The sequence below is a fragment of the Cariama cristata genome, unplaced genomic scaffold (assembly GCF_000690535.1).
Source record: "Cariama cristata isolate BGI_N322 unplaced genomic scaffold, ASM69053v1 scaffold32565, whole genome shotgun sequence".
In the NCBI taxonomy this organism is placed as follows: Eukaryota; Metazoa; Chordata; class Aves; order Cariamiformes; family Cariamidae; genus Cariama; species Cariama cristata.
This window is the reverse complement of record NW_009617452.1, coordinates 1-17979: the sequence shown is the minus strand read 5'-3', so window position 1 is coordinate 17979 and position 17979 is coordinate 1. Positions and strand designations below refer to the sequence as shown.

Genomic DNA, 17979 nt, shown 5'->3' with positions numbered 1-17979 from the left:
TCCACAGAGGGGATGAGGCCCTAACCCTGCCATAAAGGCTGTTTAACTCGAGAGGAGCGCGGCACTGTTGTCGCTCTGGCTTAGGATCATCACGGCAAATTCTGCTCAGGGACCGCGGGGTGGGAATTTCTCGCTCAAACAGAGCTCAGGATCGTCTTAAACGCAGCTGGGAGCACGTGGGTCATGCATCAAACCATGACGTAAGCACCACAGCTTGGGCAGAGCAAAACCTAGCTCGCTCATTTAGTTACAGGCCTGTCTGATTTTTAGCATCTGCTATCGCCAAGACCGCAGCATCCCGTTGTTTTTTACATGTGACATTACATACAGACAGGGGCATGCCATGTTTCTATGCAAAACCAAATTTATAATTCCAGACGCACACAAATACACCAAAGAGCTATAGTAGCTCTTACCTTTATGTGTATTCCAGGCTGTTATGAGACTTACTGGCTACATTAAATAGTAAACCATTTCCCGATACACTTCAAAGAGCAGATTTTTTTATTTTTTAAAGTTCATCAGTGGTGAGAAGTGCCTAGCAAGACTGTCTGGAAAGATAAATACCTCTTTTTCAGTCTGACCCAAAGACACTCAATGTCATTGCAAGGTCGAGGGCTTACTACTGATTTCAGCAGGCTTTGGGATCAGGCTTGGGCTACAAAAAGGACAAAAGAGGTTGATGCAGCTTGAAGACTCCCTGCACTTGTCCCCTGCAGCTCAAACCTGACGAAGGAAGAGCCACCAAGGGCTCGCTTACACTGCACCGCACTTGGCCCCTCTCTGCGGCTATCGAAAGAGGTGGCCACTTAAAGCACCTTAAGAGATTAGTGGAGAGTAGGTCCATTATGGGCTATAAAAATTAATGATTCAGGTGTAGCTTCTCCGTCAGGATGTCCACTGTACGGAAACATCCCAGCAAGAACGAGGCAGGCTCAGGGGGGGAGGTGTTCAAGCCATGCAGGTTCCCAGAGGTCATCTAGCAGTGGCCCATGGGCACCCTCCTTGGATGGTTTTACTTCAGCGAGCTGCGGCCTCAGCTGTTTGGATGTGCTGGGTGCTGCACAAGAAGAGGTGAAGTTCAGCCCTGAAATTTGGAAACGAAAGAAGAATAGCCATAAATTTACAATGATGGGGTCAGTACAGGAGTGTGATAGCCCAGACCCATCATGCCCATTATCTTTTTCAGATAATCCTATTTAAAACATGGTTTTCATGTCCATTATCTTCTTGAGATAATCCTACTCAAAATATGTTTTCTCCTAAACATAATTCCCAAGTGTCAAGCTCAGTTTCTCTGTTCAATCCTTGGGCAAAAATCTCGTCATTTTAAACAGGTGCTTGCCTAAATCTGAATAGTTGTTAAGCGATAACTAACGTACCACGCTGACATGAAACAGGCTTCTCTTTTTCCCATTACGTCTCACATGCTGACATTCGTTTCCTGGAAAACCTGGATGACATCTGGCTTCCTCGCGAGCTGCCGTGCCAGCGTGCCTGTGCCATCCGGGGCATCCTGCAGCCCAGCGCGGAGCAGGATCCGTGCGGCGTCCGCCTGCTGCCCACCACACGCTGCGTGCAGGGCTGTGGGAGGGACAAGATGTCAAGACAGGAGCTGAGATTGCCCAGCGAGTTAGGCTTCAGCCCACTTCAGATGCAACCCTCAGATTCCCAGAGAAGGAAACCGAGTCAGCGGAGGGAACACATCGAGGGTGAAAGATGACTTTTCCCTGTTGCAACACTCAGCCAAGCAGCCGTGTGATGGCACAGCAGGGCTCAGCTGCCACGGCGGTGCATGTCTACAGCAGCAATGGGATGACTAAACCTGCACAAGCAGGGGACGCGTCCTCTTCCGCGCCTAGCCACACTGATAGAAAAGCTACCAGCCTGGTTTACCCCAGCTATTACCCCCGTCTCTCCCTCACAGATTACTAGTCCCTCCAATCCATCAAGCCGTACTAACCTGGCTGAGCCAAAGCTAACCAGGTGTGCAAACACACTGGGAGTATTTAAGCCAATTTGGTTCATTTTGACCGAGTCATGAGCAGAGGGTGCCCACAGCAGGAAGCGGAGGCTGTGGGACAGAGCAGAAGGCCTCCAGGCTTCTTACTGCTCTATGTTTGGGGTGGATTTAACAGTGATGGGCAAGTGAGGGGCTTGAAATGACTCTGGATGTGACTGGGGTCCTTTATGGGCTGGGGCTCCCTGCCAGCTCGCTCCAGGGTCAGGGAGTAAATGAGAAAGGTTTCCATGCACTGCGTGCAGCAAAGAGCATCCCACAGGAGGAGGCTGAAATACTCCAGCCCAAGCCCCAGCTCATCCCGCAGACCCCAGCTCATCCCGCAGACCCCTCTGACAGCTGGGACGCTGATCCAGCGCCGCTCCAGCACAGTTAGGCAGTCCTGTTACACTTGGCTTGTGCAGCAGGGTGAGCCAGCCGCCCTCTCCTGGCCTTATCCTGCACAGGGGTGAGTATCTTTTACGCTGAGGGTTGACCATGGGGCATCCTGATCCCCACAGATAATCCATGCAGGACACTTTGCACGAGTAGAGTCTGGGTGAGAAGCTCCCCAGGACGCAGTGACACCAACGCAGCAAAGGTACTGGGGAACAGGGCAACCAAGAGGAGCCACCACAAACGTCCCAGGGTTGGACAAGTTCAGCAGAGTTCAAATTTACTCACTGAGGGGGTGGAAGGAGAGATACTCACTGCTGAAGCATGTTATTAAGCTAAACCTGAAGACTGGGTAAGTTGCCAATTTTGGCAACGGCCGAAACCATTTATACACACTTTTTTTGAGAGAGAGAGATGTTGATGGAAGAGATGCCTCAGACTTTCATGCTGGGAATGCCAACTCACTGGCATTACTATAGCAACTATATTTACGTTCCAGCTCTCTCTTATTTGCTCATAAGCCATTCCTAGGCATTTCGCTAAGGAACTGAGACTTAAGAACTTGTGCAATTGTTGTATTTGTCTGCCCAATCTAAGCATTTCAAACTGGCTAATTTCAACCAAATTTGACGGCGAGGCTGTGGTATCAAAGACACTAAGCTCCTGAAAGTTTCATGCAAAATAAGCAGCTGGGTAAAGCGAAACACCAATTAGTATCTCTGTTCTTCCCCCAAGGGAAAGGTCCCAGTGCAGGCTCAACCACACCATTAGACATCAGAAAGTCCAGCAGGAAGAGAACCAGTGAATGAAAGCTGCAAAAAACCCCAGGCTTCACACGTCGCGCTGCTTCAAAAGCCTTTTGCATACATGCATCTGGCATCTCCTTGCACGCTCTGCTGAGCAGATGCGGGGCAGGCTGCTTTGGAGACTGAGCTCCTGTTACTAAAGCGCACTCTCGCTGTCATACAGAGGGTGAACAAATAGCTCAGTAGCCTTACCGGAACGGCTCTTCGCATCCTTTGCATGGACATCAGCGCCGAGAGATAGCAGCGTCTGGATGGTACGCCCGTGTCCTTCCTGCAGTGGTGAGAACAGGCACGTGGAACTCAGAATCAGCTCTGCACAATTTCTCACTTTTGCATTTAGCAGAAATAACACAGCTCTGAAAAGAAAGGAGGCTGCAAGCAATCTGTCCCTAACTGCATACAGCACCTAGAAGGGCACAGACTCAGATCCACTCTGTCACGGTCAAATCTGGGGCTACCGGGAGCTGCTCCAGGCTCCAGAGGACCTTAGAGCAGCTGGAAATCAGGGTCAGCTGCCTGTGGCAGCGCAGGTCGGGTCCATTAGCCAAGGACTGCCCAGGCACAGCAGACACGCTGCTGTGACCCCATGGGAATTGGCCAGGGAGATGGCACTGGGCACCTTCTCCAGCCCTTCCCCTGGCTACCCACGAGAGGAACTGGAGCTCAGCCCTCCGTCAGCATGTCTGCACGCTTTGCGTGTCCCTGGCAGCAATTTCACCCAGAGGCTGAAAAGGCAGCAAGACACATCCCAGGAGCATAATTCTCTCTGCGAACATCAAGCATAATGTTTTAAAATCTGAAGCGTTCAATTAAGACCAATAGTGCTTAAACTCATGCTACAGTGCAGAGCTATCTCTGGTGGTGGTGGTACAGCCAAAGACTGAGAGCGGTGCCTCGGCAGGGCAGGTGTGATAGACACACAACCCAGTCCAGATCCAGGCAGGAGGATCTGCTTTTAGACAACTGTAGATCCCATACGAGCTTCCTGATCATGGTCAATAGATGCACCATGCACAGCCAGGACCTTGAGGTGTGAGGAATTCTGGAGGACTGTCTCCCAGCACGGCTTTGCCTTTGCCAGTGGCTGTGGAGGAGTTAATGCACAAACGACCTCTGACAACTGGGTGACATGACCTAAAGATGTTTCTTAATAGCAAATTAGTGCACTAATTTGTCAACCAATCTTGCCTTTGCCTCTCCAGTCCTCACCTCCAATCAAGTAACTCAATCAAATTGCTTTTAACTTCAGCTGGCCACAGAGGTGAAGGATCCCTGACTTTCATACCTGGCAGTTGGCTGTTAAAAGGACTAAATGTCAGCAAAAAGCTGTGCGTTTTCCTATACTGTAAATCCACTTCAAGTACCACGGGACGTAGAGTTGCTCTTACTGAGGTGTATTTCAGCTCAGAGAGCAGAACCTGTTGCTGTTCTGGATTGTCGCGCATCTGCCTGCGGTACCCTCAGGCACCGGCATTTCCTAAAGGATTACTCCAGTATTTGTAATGCCCTGTGAGAAGACGCAGAACACCACACTTACACATCATCACGACCCAGAGCGTCCTCTATCTTTCCTCTGCCAGTAGCCAATTTTAAATGCTGCAGGGGAAAATGCAACAGAGCCCCCACAGCCCTCCTCTGTGCACAAGCTTCTCCATAAATAAATCCTCTCTCCCCAAATAACATGCCCGATTTTCTAATTAGTTCTTCAACGCAATGAATTAGTCTTTGTCGTGTGGCATGAGAATGGAAGGCTCTTATTTTTATCCCCACCACCCACTCTTTTCCCCCATTATCGTACAACACAGTAGCATCTTCCCCCCCGCTCAAGGCTCCCATTTCCCTGCTACATGCACACCCCCTCTCAGTGGCAAAGACAGCAAGCCAGGAACTGCTTTAGCTGCCACAGCCTTGGCAGCAAATTGAGTTGAAAGCGTAATTTGATTTTCATGTATTTATAAATGCAAAGTAATAAGACAAAAAGAAAAAAACCCACCAGCCAAACAAATGATGCTGTAAATATGAAGTGACACCGAGCCTCAGGAAGGAAGAGAAACCCATCAAATCACTCCCCAATCAGCCGCTTGCCAAGACAGAGCTGGGATCTTCTCCAAGGCACATTATATTCCCCAATAGCCTTGCTGTTGAACGTACCCTTGGCAACCAAAAGGGCTTTCAACATGGTTTCTCAGAGCATGAGGAAGGGAAGCTGGGAGAAAGGCCTCCTTTGTGGGAGCCAGCAAATGCCACGGCTGGGTCCTGCTGGAGGAGAATACTGTTGCCAGCACTCCCATAAGTGTCATTGATGCTTTTGTAGGAATGGGCTGTTGGGATGCTGCCTTCCTTCCCAGTACAAGTCTAGACCAGGCTCTGAGTGCTGCATGTTAAAGCTCATGAGGTTTAACATGCAGGGATCTGAGCAGGGACCTTCCCTTGCTGCCAGCTGCCAGCACTCTGCACGCCGTGGTACAACAGCACCAAGCAGAAGGGAGGCATCAGGGTCCCAGGAAGGGATCCTGGTCAGTGGTGAGGCTTTCGGGATCAGCTCTGTACTCCCAGGGAGCGTTGCAGGACCCACAGCCCACGAGACCCCGCTTCCCGCACAGGCATGAGATGGGAGGAGGAGAAAGCTCAAACAACTCTCACGGCCTGGAATTCAAAACAACTTCTGTGCGAAGGACACAGATAAGCGCCTGGGAGCTCCCTCCGCCTTTCCACTTCTCCTTTCTCACATCTGGCCATGGGCAGGCCAGAATCCGGCCGACTGGGACAAACAGTTGCCGTTTCACAGCGCATCAGCCATCTTCTGTCCAGCAAGCTGCTGACATGGAGACTGGCTACTGACCCGCTGGGACCGAAACCACCAGAGCTGAAGAAAGACAGAGAGCTGCATTTCACCCATGTCTTCTCTGCCAGGCGAGTGAGAAGACACTGATCTTCAACTCTTCAACTGTCACAACTCATGAACTGTTGGTACCTGCAGCTCCCAATAACTAGCAGGGTGGACTCCCTTCAGGTATTGCACTTTGGTCCAAAGGCAGCGGACTGGAAGAGTAACGCTCCTCAGAGGCGTGGGTCAAGCACTATCCACAGCACGGCTAACTGGATGTGTGGCAAAGAAGCTGTCGCCATCCACCTCTGCTCCGGCACAATCCCACTCAGCCACACACCAGGCAGGAGGGTTTACTAAGCCACAACGCAGTCAGCAGCGTGGGCAGGAGGGTGGTGAACAGAGCAACTCAGATACTTGCTGCCACTCTGCGGACAGCTGGACAAACTTAGTGAGGGTCTAAAACCCATTAAACAGGGTACGGGATCGGTCAGGAGCAGATGGACAGCGACAGAGGATGAGCTAGGAATGTAAAACCTCCGTCGGTGATGAACATCTAAACCAGCCTGTTTTAGATGCCTGCCTGTAGCAGACCAACTGGCAGAGACTTTGTAGAGGGAGCCTGGGAATAGGGACAAACCTTGGCTGCGTAGTGCAGTGCTGTGAGCTGGAGGGCTGTCGCTCTCTCATTGACATCAACACCCAGCTCGGAGACAAGGAACTGGATGGCTTCATCCTGGGCCGTGACGGCTGCCCGGTGCAGAGGCTGAGCACCCAGTGCGTCCACGGCTGTAGGACAGGCCTGGAATGGGGGAGAAAGGAAAGGGAAATCAATGAATAGCCTGGCCAAACCTTCAGGGACAATCAGTGGCATGAGCAGAATCGTGTCTGCCTGCCACAACCATGGTGACAGCAACGAACACGTGGGATGTCACCAGCATGACCGCTGCAGTTGGTAGCACCATGATTTGCAGATCAGAGTCAGCTCTCTGCTAAGCTTGTTAAGAGATAAGCAAAACTAGTACCAAAAAAGAACAAAGTCTCCTCTCTCTTCTGCTGGAGCACATATGATGGGTTTCAACTCTTTAAACCAGCAAGAAATGACCCATCTCCAGCCTTTGTACTGGTAGAGAAGAATTTGGACACAGGAAGAGGGAGGGACATGGCTGGATGACCTCAGGAGATCTCTTCTGTGTCTCTGAATGTGAACCGCAAAGACATAAAATCAAGAGGGATAACGGAAGTAATACACAGTGCGCTCATCTTAAAGGATATAATCCAGTCTCTTGAAGCCTAGTCGGCCTGACTCATGGTTTTATAAAACCTAGAAGGTAGCAACACTGCCATTAGCATTTCCAGTGCTGCTTTATGGCAGGAGGCCAGGGCACCACAAGGAGGAAATTAAATCAACTATTCCATCTTCATTGCCTGAAATGCGAGACTAAAAATGTAAGCAAACTTCACAAATGTTTCATGCTGTAAGGGCCAGATGAGCAAAGACAAGCACATGAATGTCTCCTGAAGCCAACAAGCATCTACATGCTCAACGCAACATCTCTGCTGGGTGAGGCTATGCGTTACGGCTGAGTAAATCCAAAGCTTGTGATCTTGAAAAGTGTGGTACCACATTGCCGGGCCCACTCCGTGCCACGCTGGGGGCTCAACGGACAATTCAACCTGCCAGCATGGCCCAAACAGATTCACTGGTTTCTCCCACGCTAGCTTTCTGTCAGGCCAGCGAGGTGCACCGGTTTGGCACGGTGTCTGATGAACACCAGAGCTGGTGTAGGGGAGAGGCAAAGTGAGAGCAAAGTAGGTGAGAAGGGAGGCACAACCCCACCTCCGTGAGAATCAACCATTAGGTGGGCTCCAACCATCCCACATCAATTCAGCAGTTAATAAATAATGCAGTGGTCTGGTTCCTGCTACGCACAGTTGGCTCTAATGACATCCCTGTTACGCCTTGTATGTTGGAGGAAATCGGAGATTACTGGGAGACAACACGGGAGTAGCAGCTGCCACGAGGGAGGGAGGCCAGAGATGAGCTGCTGCCGGCACAGCCAGACGTCTCCGTGTTATCCACCCTCAGCGCTGCCACAAGAGCCTCCACGCTGAGCCCTGGCACTCCTCAGTGCTGGTCTTGGCTTTGGACAGCTGCCCCTGCAGCGCTGGGCAAGTCCCGGCCCCTCCTGCTACTGTCTTGGTTCTCCATCCCCCTTCACCAGCTACGGGGACACATTTAACGGTCTCACGTTGCGCCAGGGGAGGTTCAGGTTGGATATTAGGAAGAACTTCTTCACTGTAAGAGTCGTTAGGCATTGGAACTGGCTCCCCAGGGAGGTGGTGGAGTCACCGTCCCTGGAGGTGTTCAAAAAACGTTTAGATGTGGCGCTGTGAGACATGGTTTAGCAGGCATGGTGGCGTTGGGTAGGAGTTTGGACTTGATGATCTTTGAGGTCTCTTCCAACCATAATAATTCTATGATCCCTGCCCCAGGGTGAGATCTTCACCAGGAGCTGAGTCCTCGTGGCCTTAACTCGGCAAAATCTTGCTCATCTCCAGGGGGAATTTGCCTTCTTTCACAATTCACCTCTTTACAATTTGGGAATTTGCTTCTTTATGCTATGGTTATGGTGAAGGTGTGGATTGCCTGTCCTGGCAGTTCTAGGTCAGGTCCCGGAGGAGGAAGGTGAGGTTTTTGGCACCTACCTGGTGTTTTTCCAAGAGCAGCCGGGCAATGTTGACATGCCCATTCTGGATAGCATCCATAAAGGGAGTGACTCCACATTTGTCTCTGCTGTCAGGTCTGTACTGGCACCTGAGAGAGAAGACAAAAGCCAGGACAGAGCTGTTGGCAGCTCTAAAATCCTTACTGCACTAGTTGCTTTGCATTGGTGGGGCAGGAGACTATCAGCGGCTGGGACTGGAAATAGCATATATAAAGCCTGTTCATAGACCATGCATAAACCTGTCTCGGTGCTTTAGGGCCTGGGGTACGGACTGCTGGGGTTTTTTGGGTCAGAGATCTAGTACTCAGCTGGTGCAGCTTGCTCAGGCTGCAGGAAAGCCAGGGCTCTACGGATCATTTATATTTCCCTTGCTCCCCGAACAGAGGATCTCTAGAAGGGGTAAGGTGTGCGCAGGCACATGGGAAAACCATATCCTCATGTAACGACGCCACGTACAAAATCAAAGCCCACAGGTCTCGCTCAGGTTAAAGCTCCAGTGAAATGAGAGAAGACTGAATTAAAATTGAAAGCCCGGCTCGAATCACAGGGCTATGTTTATGCTGGGCCAAGCATGGATGGGAATTAACAAGGCTGGGACGAGTCAGCTAACAGGAGCCGCAGCTAGCAGCGGCTGTGATGCCCAAGGAAAGGTGCTCCAGCTCCGGCAGCGGGCAGCATGGGTTAGGAAGGTAACAGGGTCAGGATGACTGCGCACAGGCTGACTTAAAGCCACTTCATAGCAGTCTCCCAGGAGCGGCAGCCTGAAAATAAAGCCTGGAGGCTAAGTCCAGCCTAGAGGAGCTGCACCCAGAACCGAGCTGTCAGAAAACTGTTTTTTTGTTATTGTACGGCATCGGAGGCAATGGGAATGAATCAGCACAGAAAAAGAGCCGAGTTATATAACCAGGATTTATGTCATAGCAAAGTCAGAGCCCATCGGAGCCCATCCGGAGAGCATCCTTCTCTCAAAGGCCCCTAACCAGCTGTGAAAAACCTGGAAGGAACAGAGACGGCCTCAGGATCGCATGCAGGGCAGCTGTGCAGCCGGGCTTCCCGAATGGCATAAACGCCCTTTGTGTCCGGGCAGCTGGAGCGAGCCTGGCGGTGGATGGGAGGCGGAGGAGAGCAGGGAGGCAGAGGCAGTGCCGGGAAGAAGCCTGCTTACCGCTCCAGGAGCAGCTCCACAACGTCAAAACACCCATGCATTGCTACGAGAGAGAGGAAATGCACGGTTAATTTATGTTTTCATGCCACCGTCTGCCTACAGTGAAACATAATCAAGTTTCTGACCCTTTTGGCTTACTCATGATGAGGGAAGGGGTTCCAAGAGGCTTTAAATTCAAAGCTTTTGTTTGAGGGTTTTTTTTGGTAATTAAAACATTGTCTCCAGATCTCAAGCCTTTCCTTCCCCTGATACTACAGGAAAACACCAGATAAAACAGGGAAAAGGCATGCATATAGGCACTGTTTGCCTCTACCTGCAGAGTACACGCGTGAGAGCGTACACGCAATTAAGCTGACACAAAGATCTTTTCTTGCAAGTATTTGTTAATCCCTGAAGTGAAATCTGCAAGAAGCAAAACGAACACAAAGCAGGGAGCTGGTGAATAGCTGGATGGCATTTCCACCCCTCCTCAGCCACTCAGACTACCCATCACTCCCATCTCATCATCCTAATGAAGCATTCTCACCCAGACAGCATCTCAGAGGAAAAACAACAACAGTGGGGGAGGATTTGAACATCATGCACTGAAATATTCCCTCCTCTTTTTTTTTTTTTTTTTCTTTTAAAAACACATTGTATTGCAGCAATGTAAGGACAGCCTTGATCTGGCTTTTTTTCTGCAGGTCGTTTTGCAAACCAAATGAAATACATTAAAGAAGGGAAAAAAAAAAAAATCAAACCAAGCCCAGAGCTACTACATCAGGCTCTTTACTCCGTGCGATGGAAGAAGGGCCCCTGGCAAATGTGTGTTACCAGCAATAACCTTCAGACGCAGCTGCACAATAGATGCTCTTTGAAAGCCCAAGGAGGGGTTCCCATCCTCCCAGATCTTGGCCGTTTACTCCTGCTCCCTGCACATTTATTGCCCCTTCACCTGAGCTGATATAAATACAGGCAGAGCCACACCGTGAGAAGGATTTTCGAAATGGAGGCTTTAAAAAACCCAAGCTATGTGACGAAAAAACACCCCAAGCAACACGATTACATCCTTTAACAGCAACAGAGACACAAGAAAGCCGCAGTGCTCAGATTCACTGTTGCATTCCACTTCCTCTAATTATATCTCCCCAGCTTTCTTGCCTCAGGCTACAGATATATGAAGCAGCAAAGCTTAAGGAATAAGCCCCACTCCCAAAAAAAAAAATCGCACAGGGGAGAAAATTACCCATCATCTATCCGGGGACAACTGTGCCAGGAAGCCAGCTGGACTGGTCACGGGTTAATGTGCTCATATCCACCCCCTTGGGATGTAAACTCACTGAGATGGCGGTTTGTCTTGACATGATTTCCCCCGGCAGCTCCAGCATCATCTCCAGCTCCTCGCCCGTGCCCCCACCTCAGGAGCTGTGACTGTGTAACCGGCCTGCATGGTGGTGTGCGTGGGGCTGCTGCAACCAGCACCCTCCAGCATCGTCCTGGGTTAAAATTATGCTGGGGACAAAGGTGGTTTAAGCAGCTCCAGCCATTCCTCCTGCCCAATCGCTCCCATGCTGGCTGCTGCTCTGCCAACATGTGGTCCAGGGTCTAACTTGGATCAGCAAAATGACCAGAAATCAACCCAAATCATTGGTTGATGGTTTTGCCACAGTGAAAGTCAAACATAGGAGGCAACACAGAGGTGGAGACACCTCTGTGAAACAGCGAGAACTGGGAGCCGGATCCCACTGTCGCTCTCTGTACCCCCATATCCCAAGCACTACGAGGCAGGGAGGAGACTTTAAGTTCAAAGTCAAAAGCAGGCCTTTTCCTCAGGACAGTCCTCACCCTGCTCCTGACCCCGTCCCCAGACCCTCAGCTCCCAGATCCCAACCGAACATCCACCCCTCTGCAGGGAAAGGGTTCAGAGGGGGCCGTGAGCCCAGCCTGCCAGCCCAGACACAGAAACACAAGACCTGGGATTGAGCGGGGACAGGAGAACGCGCAAATAAACCAGGATTAGCCATTTCTCATTCAGGCAACCCGCTCCCTGCCGCCCAGCCTGAAACATCAAACAACTCATCAGCTATTTTTCATTCCCAGGTCAAGCACAAGGACTAAGGCACAGCCAGTGACCCTGGGCTGGGACTGTCACTGCTGATGAGCACAGTGCAGTGGACAGGCGGCTACTGAGGGATGGAGAAGTAACAGGAATGACAGCCAAGGAGCAACACACCCAAGAGATTAATTACAGCACAGCAGGGGTCTCCTTACAATACCTTGGGTCTTCCCAGAAAGTCGATCCCTATTAAATTCTTTGGGAAATGAGTTTAGGTAGCCGCCGGTTTGAGCGGTGGCTCCCCACACTCATCTCTCCGGTGGAGATGGTGCCAAGCCCTGGGACACACAGCCGAATCCCCACTCAGGGATGAGGCACATTTCAGATTCAGGTCAGCCACCACCCTCCAGCCCTGAGCCTGCCCCACAATGTCACCCTGACTTGGTGTCAGACACCTCTCCCTTCATCGTCCACTCTCACTGCATCTCTGGAGGGCAGAGTTAAGGGGATTTAAGCTCTGGGAAGGCCCATGCTTTATCTGCAATGCCTAACTTGCACACATCCGTGGGTAACCAGACCTAATACTCTGTAAGGGGCAGTAAGACACAGCGGGACAAACTTCATTCTGCATTAACAGATTTTTGAGGCATTCAACTTATTAAGACTCAGAGAACTTAACTGAGGCACGCCTCGTGCATCATTCATAAATTAAGATGAATCACTCCATCTCAAGGATGAAAAAGTCAGAAAGCCAGAAACCAAATCCAAACTGCCTCCAGGTCACCGTTCAGCTAACTGTGCCCTTCTGCTCCCCACCATCCCTGATGACGTTTGTGGTTCTTCAAACCAGTTCACTCCCTTTGTATGTCCTTTTAAACCAATAAAAGGGGCAGAGAAGGGGAATCAGACACAGTGGGCTCCAACCCTAACCGCAGCCCCCACATATTCCCAGCAGGGACTGTCCTTCCCCTTTGTGGAAAGGCACTCCGGATTTCTCATCACTAGATACTACCTTCTTAAGAGCAACGTGAGAATATCAAAACCCGTGACGCTTCTTCTGGATGTTATGCCTGAATACCCTACAGCTCTTCAGATCTGCCATAATGAGCTAACCTACCAAGCACTCGGACAAAAATGGATCATTTTGAGAGATACGTCTCTTACAAAACCTGACGATGACACTGTAAATCAAACCGGTAAAAATGCCCAACAGGCAGATCCCAAAAGGTGCCTCTCAGCAGCTCTACCGCTTTTAGGACTTTTAAAATGCCAGGATATGCTTGGAGCCTTGCAGATTTTCCAAGTGCAATTCACAGCTTTATACGTCAGCAAGGAAAAGTGTCTTGCAACGTGTTCTGAGCCGTGGGAGCTTGGACCGATCTGTCACAGGGAGGCAGAGATGGAGATAAACACCCTGGTCCAAGGAGGTCAAAGTCAGTGGGTGATTGCGAGTGCTCCTGGGATGGATCCACCACTCCCAGAGAACCTAACTGTTGCACACCACACAAACATGCTTTGAGTACAGGCAAAATCCAGTGAAATGGGAACTGAGGACCCTCCAACCTCACAAGCTCAGTCTTTGGCAGAGCACTGAGAAACATTAAGCCTAATTCCTGATGTTTGTTTATCTGAAAGCGACTAAAACGAGTCTGTCCTAAGGTGAAACCCTACAAAGCTGCAGCAGAGCACTGTTACTAGACTGAAGTTCAGAGAGCTGAGCTCCCATTAATGCCCACCACTAGCCTCTCGTCATTTAATTTCAGTAACTTAACTACTTCCCTGTGTTTTCATATCAAATATAGGTCACACTTTGCTTCTCCAAACTAAACATGAACTGAAACAAGAGCCCCTTTCTGCTCTCCGCTGCCGCCACAGCCCGCTCCTCTCTTCCAACCTGTCTGGTGGCAACGGGAGCCTCTTTTACCTGCTGTGTGCAGAGGTGTTCTCTTTATCGTGCTCTCTGTGTCCCAGCTGCCCGGGGACATGTCCAGCAGGTACTGAAGGACCTGGGGATGGCCCTCCCGGCTTGCAATGTGGAAGCAATTCCAGCCATCCTTATTCTTCAGCAGTGGGTTGGCTCCATGCTCCACGAGAGCTTTGATCACATCCAGGTTTTTCCTGGTACAAGCCATCATTAGGGGAGTCCTGAAAGAAAGACAAGGCAAACATAATAACCAGAGAGATGGTGCCATACGAGCCTGACAGCTTCTCTTCTAACGTCTGAGCTTGAAGCATGATTTAAAGCTGTCTGTGGCACTAACTGGCCTGTCTAATAAAACATAGTAGCCCAGTGCCAGCTGTGGTGAGCTAGCCAGAGGGAAAACTGATGTGCTAAAACCACTGTGAGGTAGTAGGAGACTTTGCTGGCTAAAGGCAAAGACCTTCTTCAAGCCCGAGGCTAAATTTATCATCCTACCTGGATTTGGATACTTCGACTGAGGCTCACCGTGCACTGCACGTGGACCTGTGAGATTTTAGGGCCCTGCTTTTTCATGCAGGTAAAATGGGGTCTCGACTTTTAAATACTGTTGAGACAGAGCTGTTAACATCAGTGTTTCTTACCCCAGCCAGTCACCCAGACAGGCAGCTGTGGCTGCAGGCAGCAAACCACAGACAACTCCGCATCTCCTGGCAGTAGAGCACGAGTGTACCAGCAACCACCACTCTGGAACATTTCTGATGCAGAGCAGCTGGCCTGAGAGTGAAGCTTTTCACAGTTTTGTCCTGTTTCACATGTCTGAGAACAACCTTTGGTATTTAAAAACATAAAATGCTCCAGTCGTAAGGACAGATAAGGACAGGAAGAGAGTGCTGAGAAGAGAGATACAATCTCCAGCGATGGAGATTTTGAAGAAGAGATTAGACACGCATCTGCTGGGGATGATGGGGTAGAGCTGAGCCTGGAGCTCCATGTTTCCTGCAGCCCCGTTTCTGTACGGTGCCTCAGATCAGCGTATATTTTCAATGCAAATGAGACTCTGTCTGAGGGCTGGGACATGCGCTAGCAAGCACGTACCTCCCCGTTTTTAATCTGTGGATGGAAGGGTACTGCGGGCCTATCACACAAAACAAGGCTCGCACAGACGATCTCTGCCTCCCTCTGCTCCCCCTGATGTCAGCACGACGCTGGCACAGCCTCGAATTACGAGGACTGGGATGCTGCCTTCGTATTTATGTTAGTTCAGCTTCAAAATTACCTCCCCGGACTTTAATTTGTGGGCTGGGGAGAATCTTTGCTTTCTTTTGCAAGGTGGTACACACAAATCTCCCTCCCCAAAAAGAGAATTTGACATTAATCAGGCCTGCTGCTTGTTTGTGGATTAGGCTTTATTTTTTATTCCCAATTCTCACATCCTTGTCATTTGCTTGCACGTTACCCACGTGTCAGGCAAACAAAAGCCCTGAAGAAACCAGTTGTTTCTTGGGTTGTTGAGGCTGTTGCTATTATATCAGCAGCAAATCTGACCTGAGAGGCTCTGTTTGCTGGGGGGAAACAGGAGTGAAACTTGGTTTTATCTTTTTATTTCAGTTTCTGAGGACTGGGACACAAAAATGTGAATTGGTATCAATGATTCCCATCAAACAGGGCAGTGGGGAAGAACATATAGCTGCGAATGAAAGCTTTTAAATTGGATCTGCTAATGAAGCAGTAATTTATAACTTCTACAATAAACGGGGAAATCAGTGATAGGCCTGGAATTTAGCCCAGAAAGCCAACTGTATCCCAGGCTGTATCCCAAGCAGGGTGACCAGCAGGTCGAGGGAGGGGATTCTGCCCCTCTGCTCCGCTCTGGTGAGACCCCCCTGCAGTACTGCCTTCAGCTCTGGGGTCCTCAGCACAAGAAGGACATGGACCTGTTGGAGAGAGTCCAGAGGAGGCCACGAAGATGATCTGAGGGCTGGAGCACCTCTGCTGTGAGGACAGGCTGGGAGAGTTGGGGTTGTTCAGCCTGGAGAAGAGAAGGCTCCAGGGAGACCTTATTGTGGCCTTTCAATACTTAAAGGGGGCTTATAAGAAAGACGGGGACAGACTTTTTAGTAGGGCCTGTAGCGACAGGACAAGGACTAATGGTTTTATCTACCCAAAAGAGGGTAGATTTAGACTAGATATACAGAAGCAATTTTTTATGATGAGGGTGGTGAAACATTGGCAAGAAAGTGGTACATGCCCCATCCCTGGAAACATTCCAGGTCAAGTTGGACAGGGCTCTGAGCAACCAGACCTGGTTGAAGATGTCCCTGCTTATGGCAGGGGGGTTGGACTAGGTGACCTTGAAAGGTCCTTTCCAACCCAAACTATTCTGAGATTCCATGACTATAAATAATGGCTCCTGCAGTTGCATTTCCACTTTCTGCATCCAAACCCCTTTCAGATATCGCTCTGACCCACAGCAAAGCAAGCCAGTGACCTACCAGTCTGCCTTTTTCAAGCAGTCTATGCTCGCGCCTCTCTCCAGGAGGTAGGAGACACACTCCTTATGGCCCATGGAGGCCGCTTCGTGGAGGGGTCTTTTGTAGTCACTATTGAACACCTCAACGTCCATCCCCAGCACCTCTACCAGGTAGGCGAGGACGTCTTGGTGCCCATACCGGGCAGCATGGTGCAGCAGCGTGTCCCTCGAGCGTCCATAGTGGTGGCTCTGCATCACCGGGACCAGTGCGTTGTCCGGTGGCAGCTTGTCCCGGAGGAGGTCCAGCCGTCCCTCCTGCACCAGCCTGAGGAGCAGCCTCTCCCCCTCTGCCATGGCTAGAAATCTGGAAGAAAGAGGAAAAAAAGTCAGGATTCTGGGTTCAAACTGCGTGAATACAATGGCTGCTCCCTGGGTTGGGATAAAGAGAAATTACCTTTTCCCTCAGGACAAAGAGAACCCAGCCTCTACCTCCAGAAAAACAGAAATTTCCTTTTCCCTCAGCAAATCCATAAACTGGTGTCTCTCTCAGGATAACCAGAAATTTCTTTCTCCCTCAGGATAACCAGAAATTTCCTTCTCCCTCCAGAAAACCAGAAACTGGCCTCCCCTTCAGGAAAACCAGAAGCTTTCTTTCCCTTTAGGAAATCCAGGAACTAGCCTCTCTCTCAGGGAAAACAAGTTTCTTTTTCCCTCAGGGAAACCAGGAACCAGCCTCTTCCTCAGTAAAACCAGAAATTCCCTTTCCCTTAGGAAGACCAGGATCCAACCTCTCCCTCAGAAATTCCCTTTCCCCTCAGGAAAAGAAGAAATTTCCTTCTCCCTCAGGAAAACCAGAAGCCGGCTTCTGCCTCCAGAAAACCAGAAATTCTCCTTCCCCTCCAGAAAACCAGAAATTTCGTTTTCAGTCAGGAAGACGAGACACTGGCCTCTCCCTCAGGAACACCAGAAATTTCCTCGCCCTTTAGGAAAACCAGAAACTTTCTTTCCCCTTGGGAAAACAAGGAACTAGCTGCTCCCTCACGAAAAACAGAATTTTCCATCCAGAAAACCAGGAACTAGTCTCTCCCTCAGGAAAACCAGAAATTTCATTTTCCCTCAGAGAAACTAGAAAATTCCTTTTCCTCTTAGGAAAACCAGAAACCAGTTGCTCCCTCAGGAAACCCAGAAATTTCCCTTTCCCTCAGGAAAACCTGAAGTTTCCTTTTTCCTTGGGAAAATCAGTAATTTTCTTTTCCCTCGAGAAAACCAGAAATTCTCATTTCTCTCTGGAAAATCAGAAGCCAGCTTCTCCCTCAAGAAAACCACAAATTCCCTTTTCCCTCAAGGACACCAGGCACCGGCCCTCCCCTCAGCCCACGCAGGGCATGCCCCGGCTGGAACCCACCCGCGCTCTGCTGGGGCTGTCTGATACCACCCCCAGAGTCGAGGGGGCGACGGTGAACGAACTCCGGGAATATTTCTCTCGGCCCCAACAGCGTTAGCCGCACCACTGGGACGCGTCCGAACCCGGAAGAGCTGCGCCATTGGGCAGCGCAGGGTCTCTGTGCGTTCTCTGATTGGTCGGTGGGGCGGGGCTGGCGGAATCGCGCGGGGAGCGCGGAGGCGCGTCC

General features: G+C 50.3%; 1 protein-coding gene across 1 annotated transcript; it reads right to left on the bottom strand.

The window, feature by feature from the left end:
- Positions 1–1382: 1382 nt before the first annotated feature.
- On the bottom strand, positions 1383–16702 carry ANKRD16 (ankyrin repeat domain 16). The gene is made up of 7 exons (XM_009700544.1): positions 16371–16702; positions 13882–14102; positions 9923–9965; positions 8738–8846; positions 6669–6830; positions 3394–3472; positions 1383–1584 (listed from the first exon to the last, which is right to left on the bottom strand). The coding sequence occupies exons 1-7, from the start codon at positions 16700–16702 to the stop codon at positions 1424–1426; spliced, it is 1107 nt and encodes a 368-aa protein (XP_009698846.1). The 3' UTR covers positions 1383–1423.
- Between the last annotated feature and the right edge of the window lie 1277 nt (positions 16703–17979).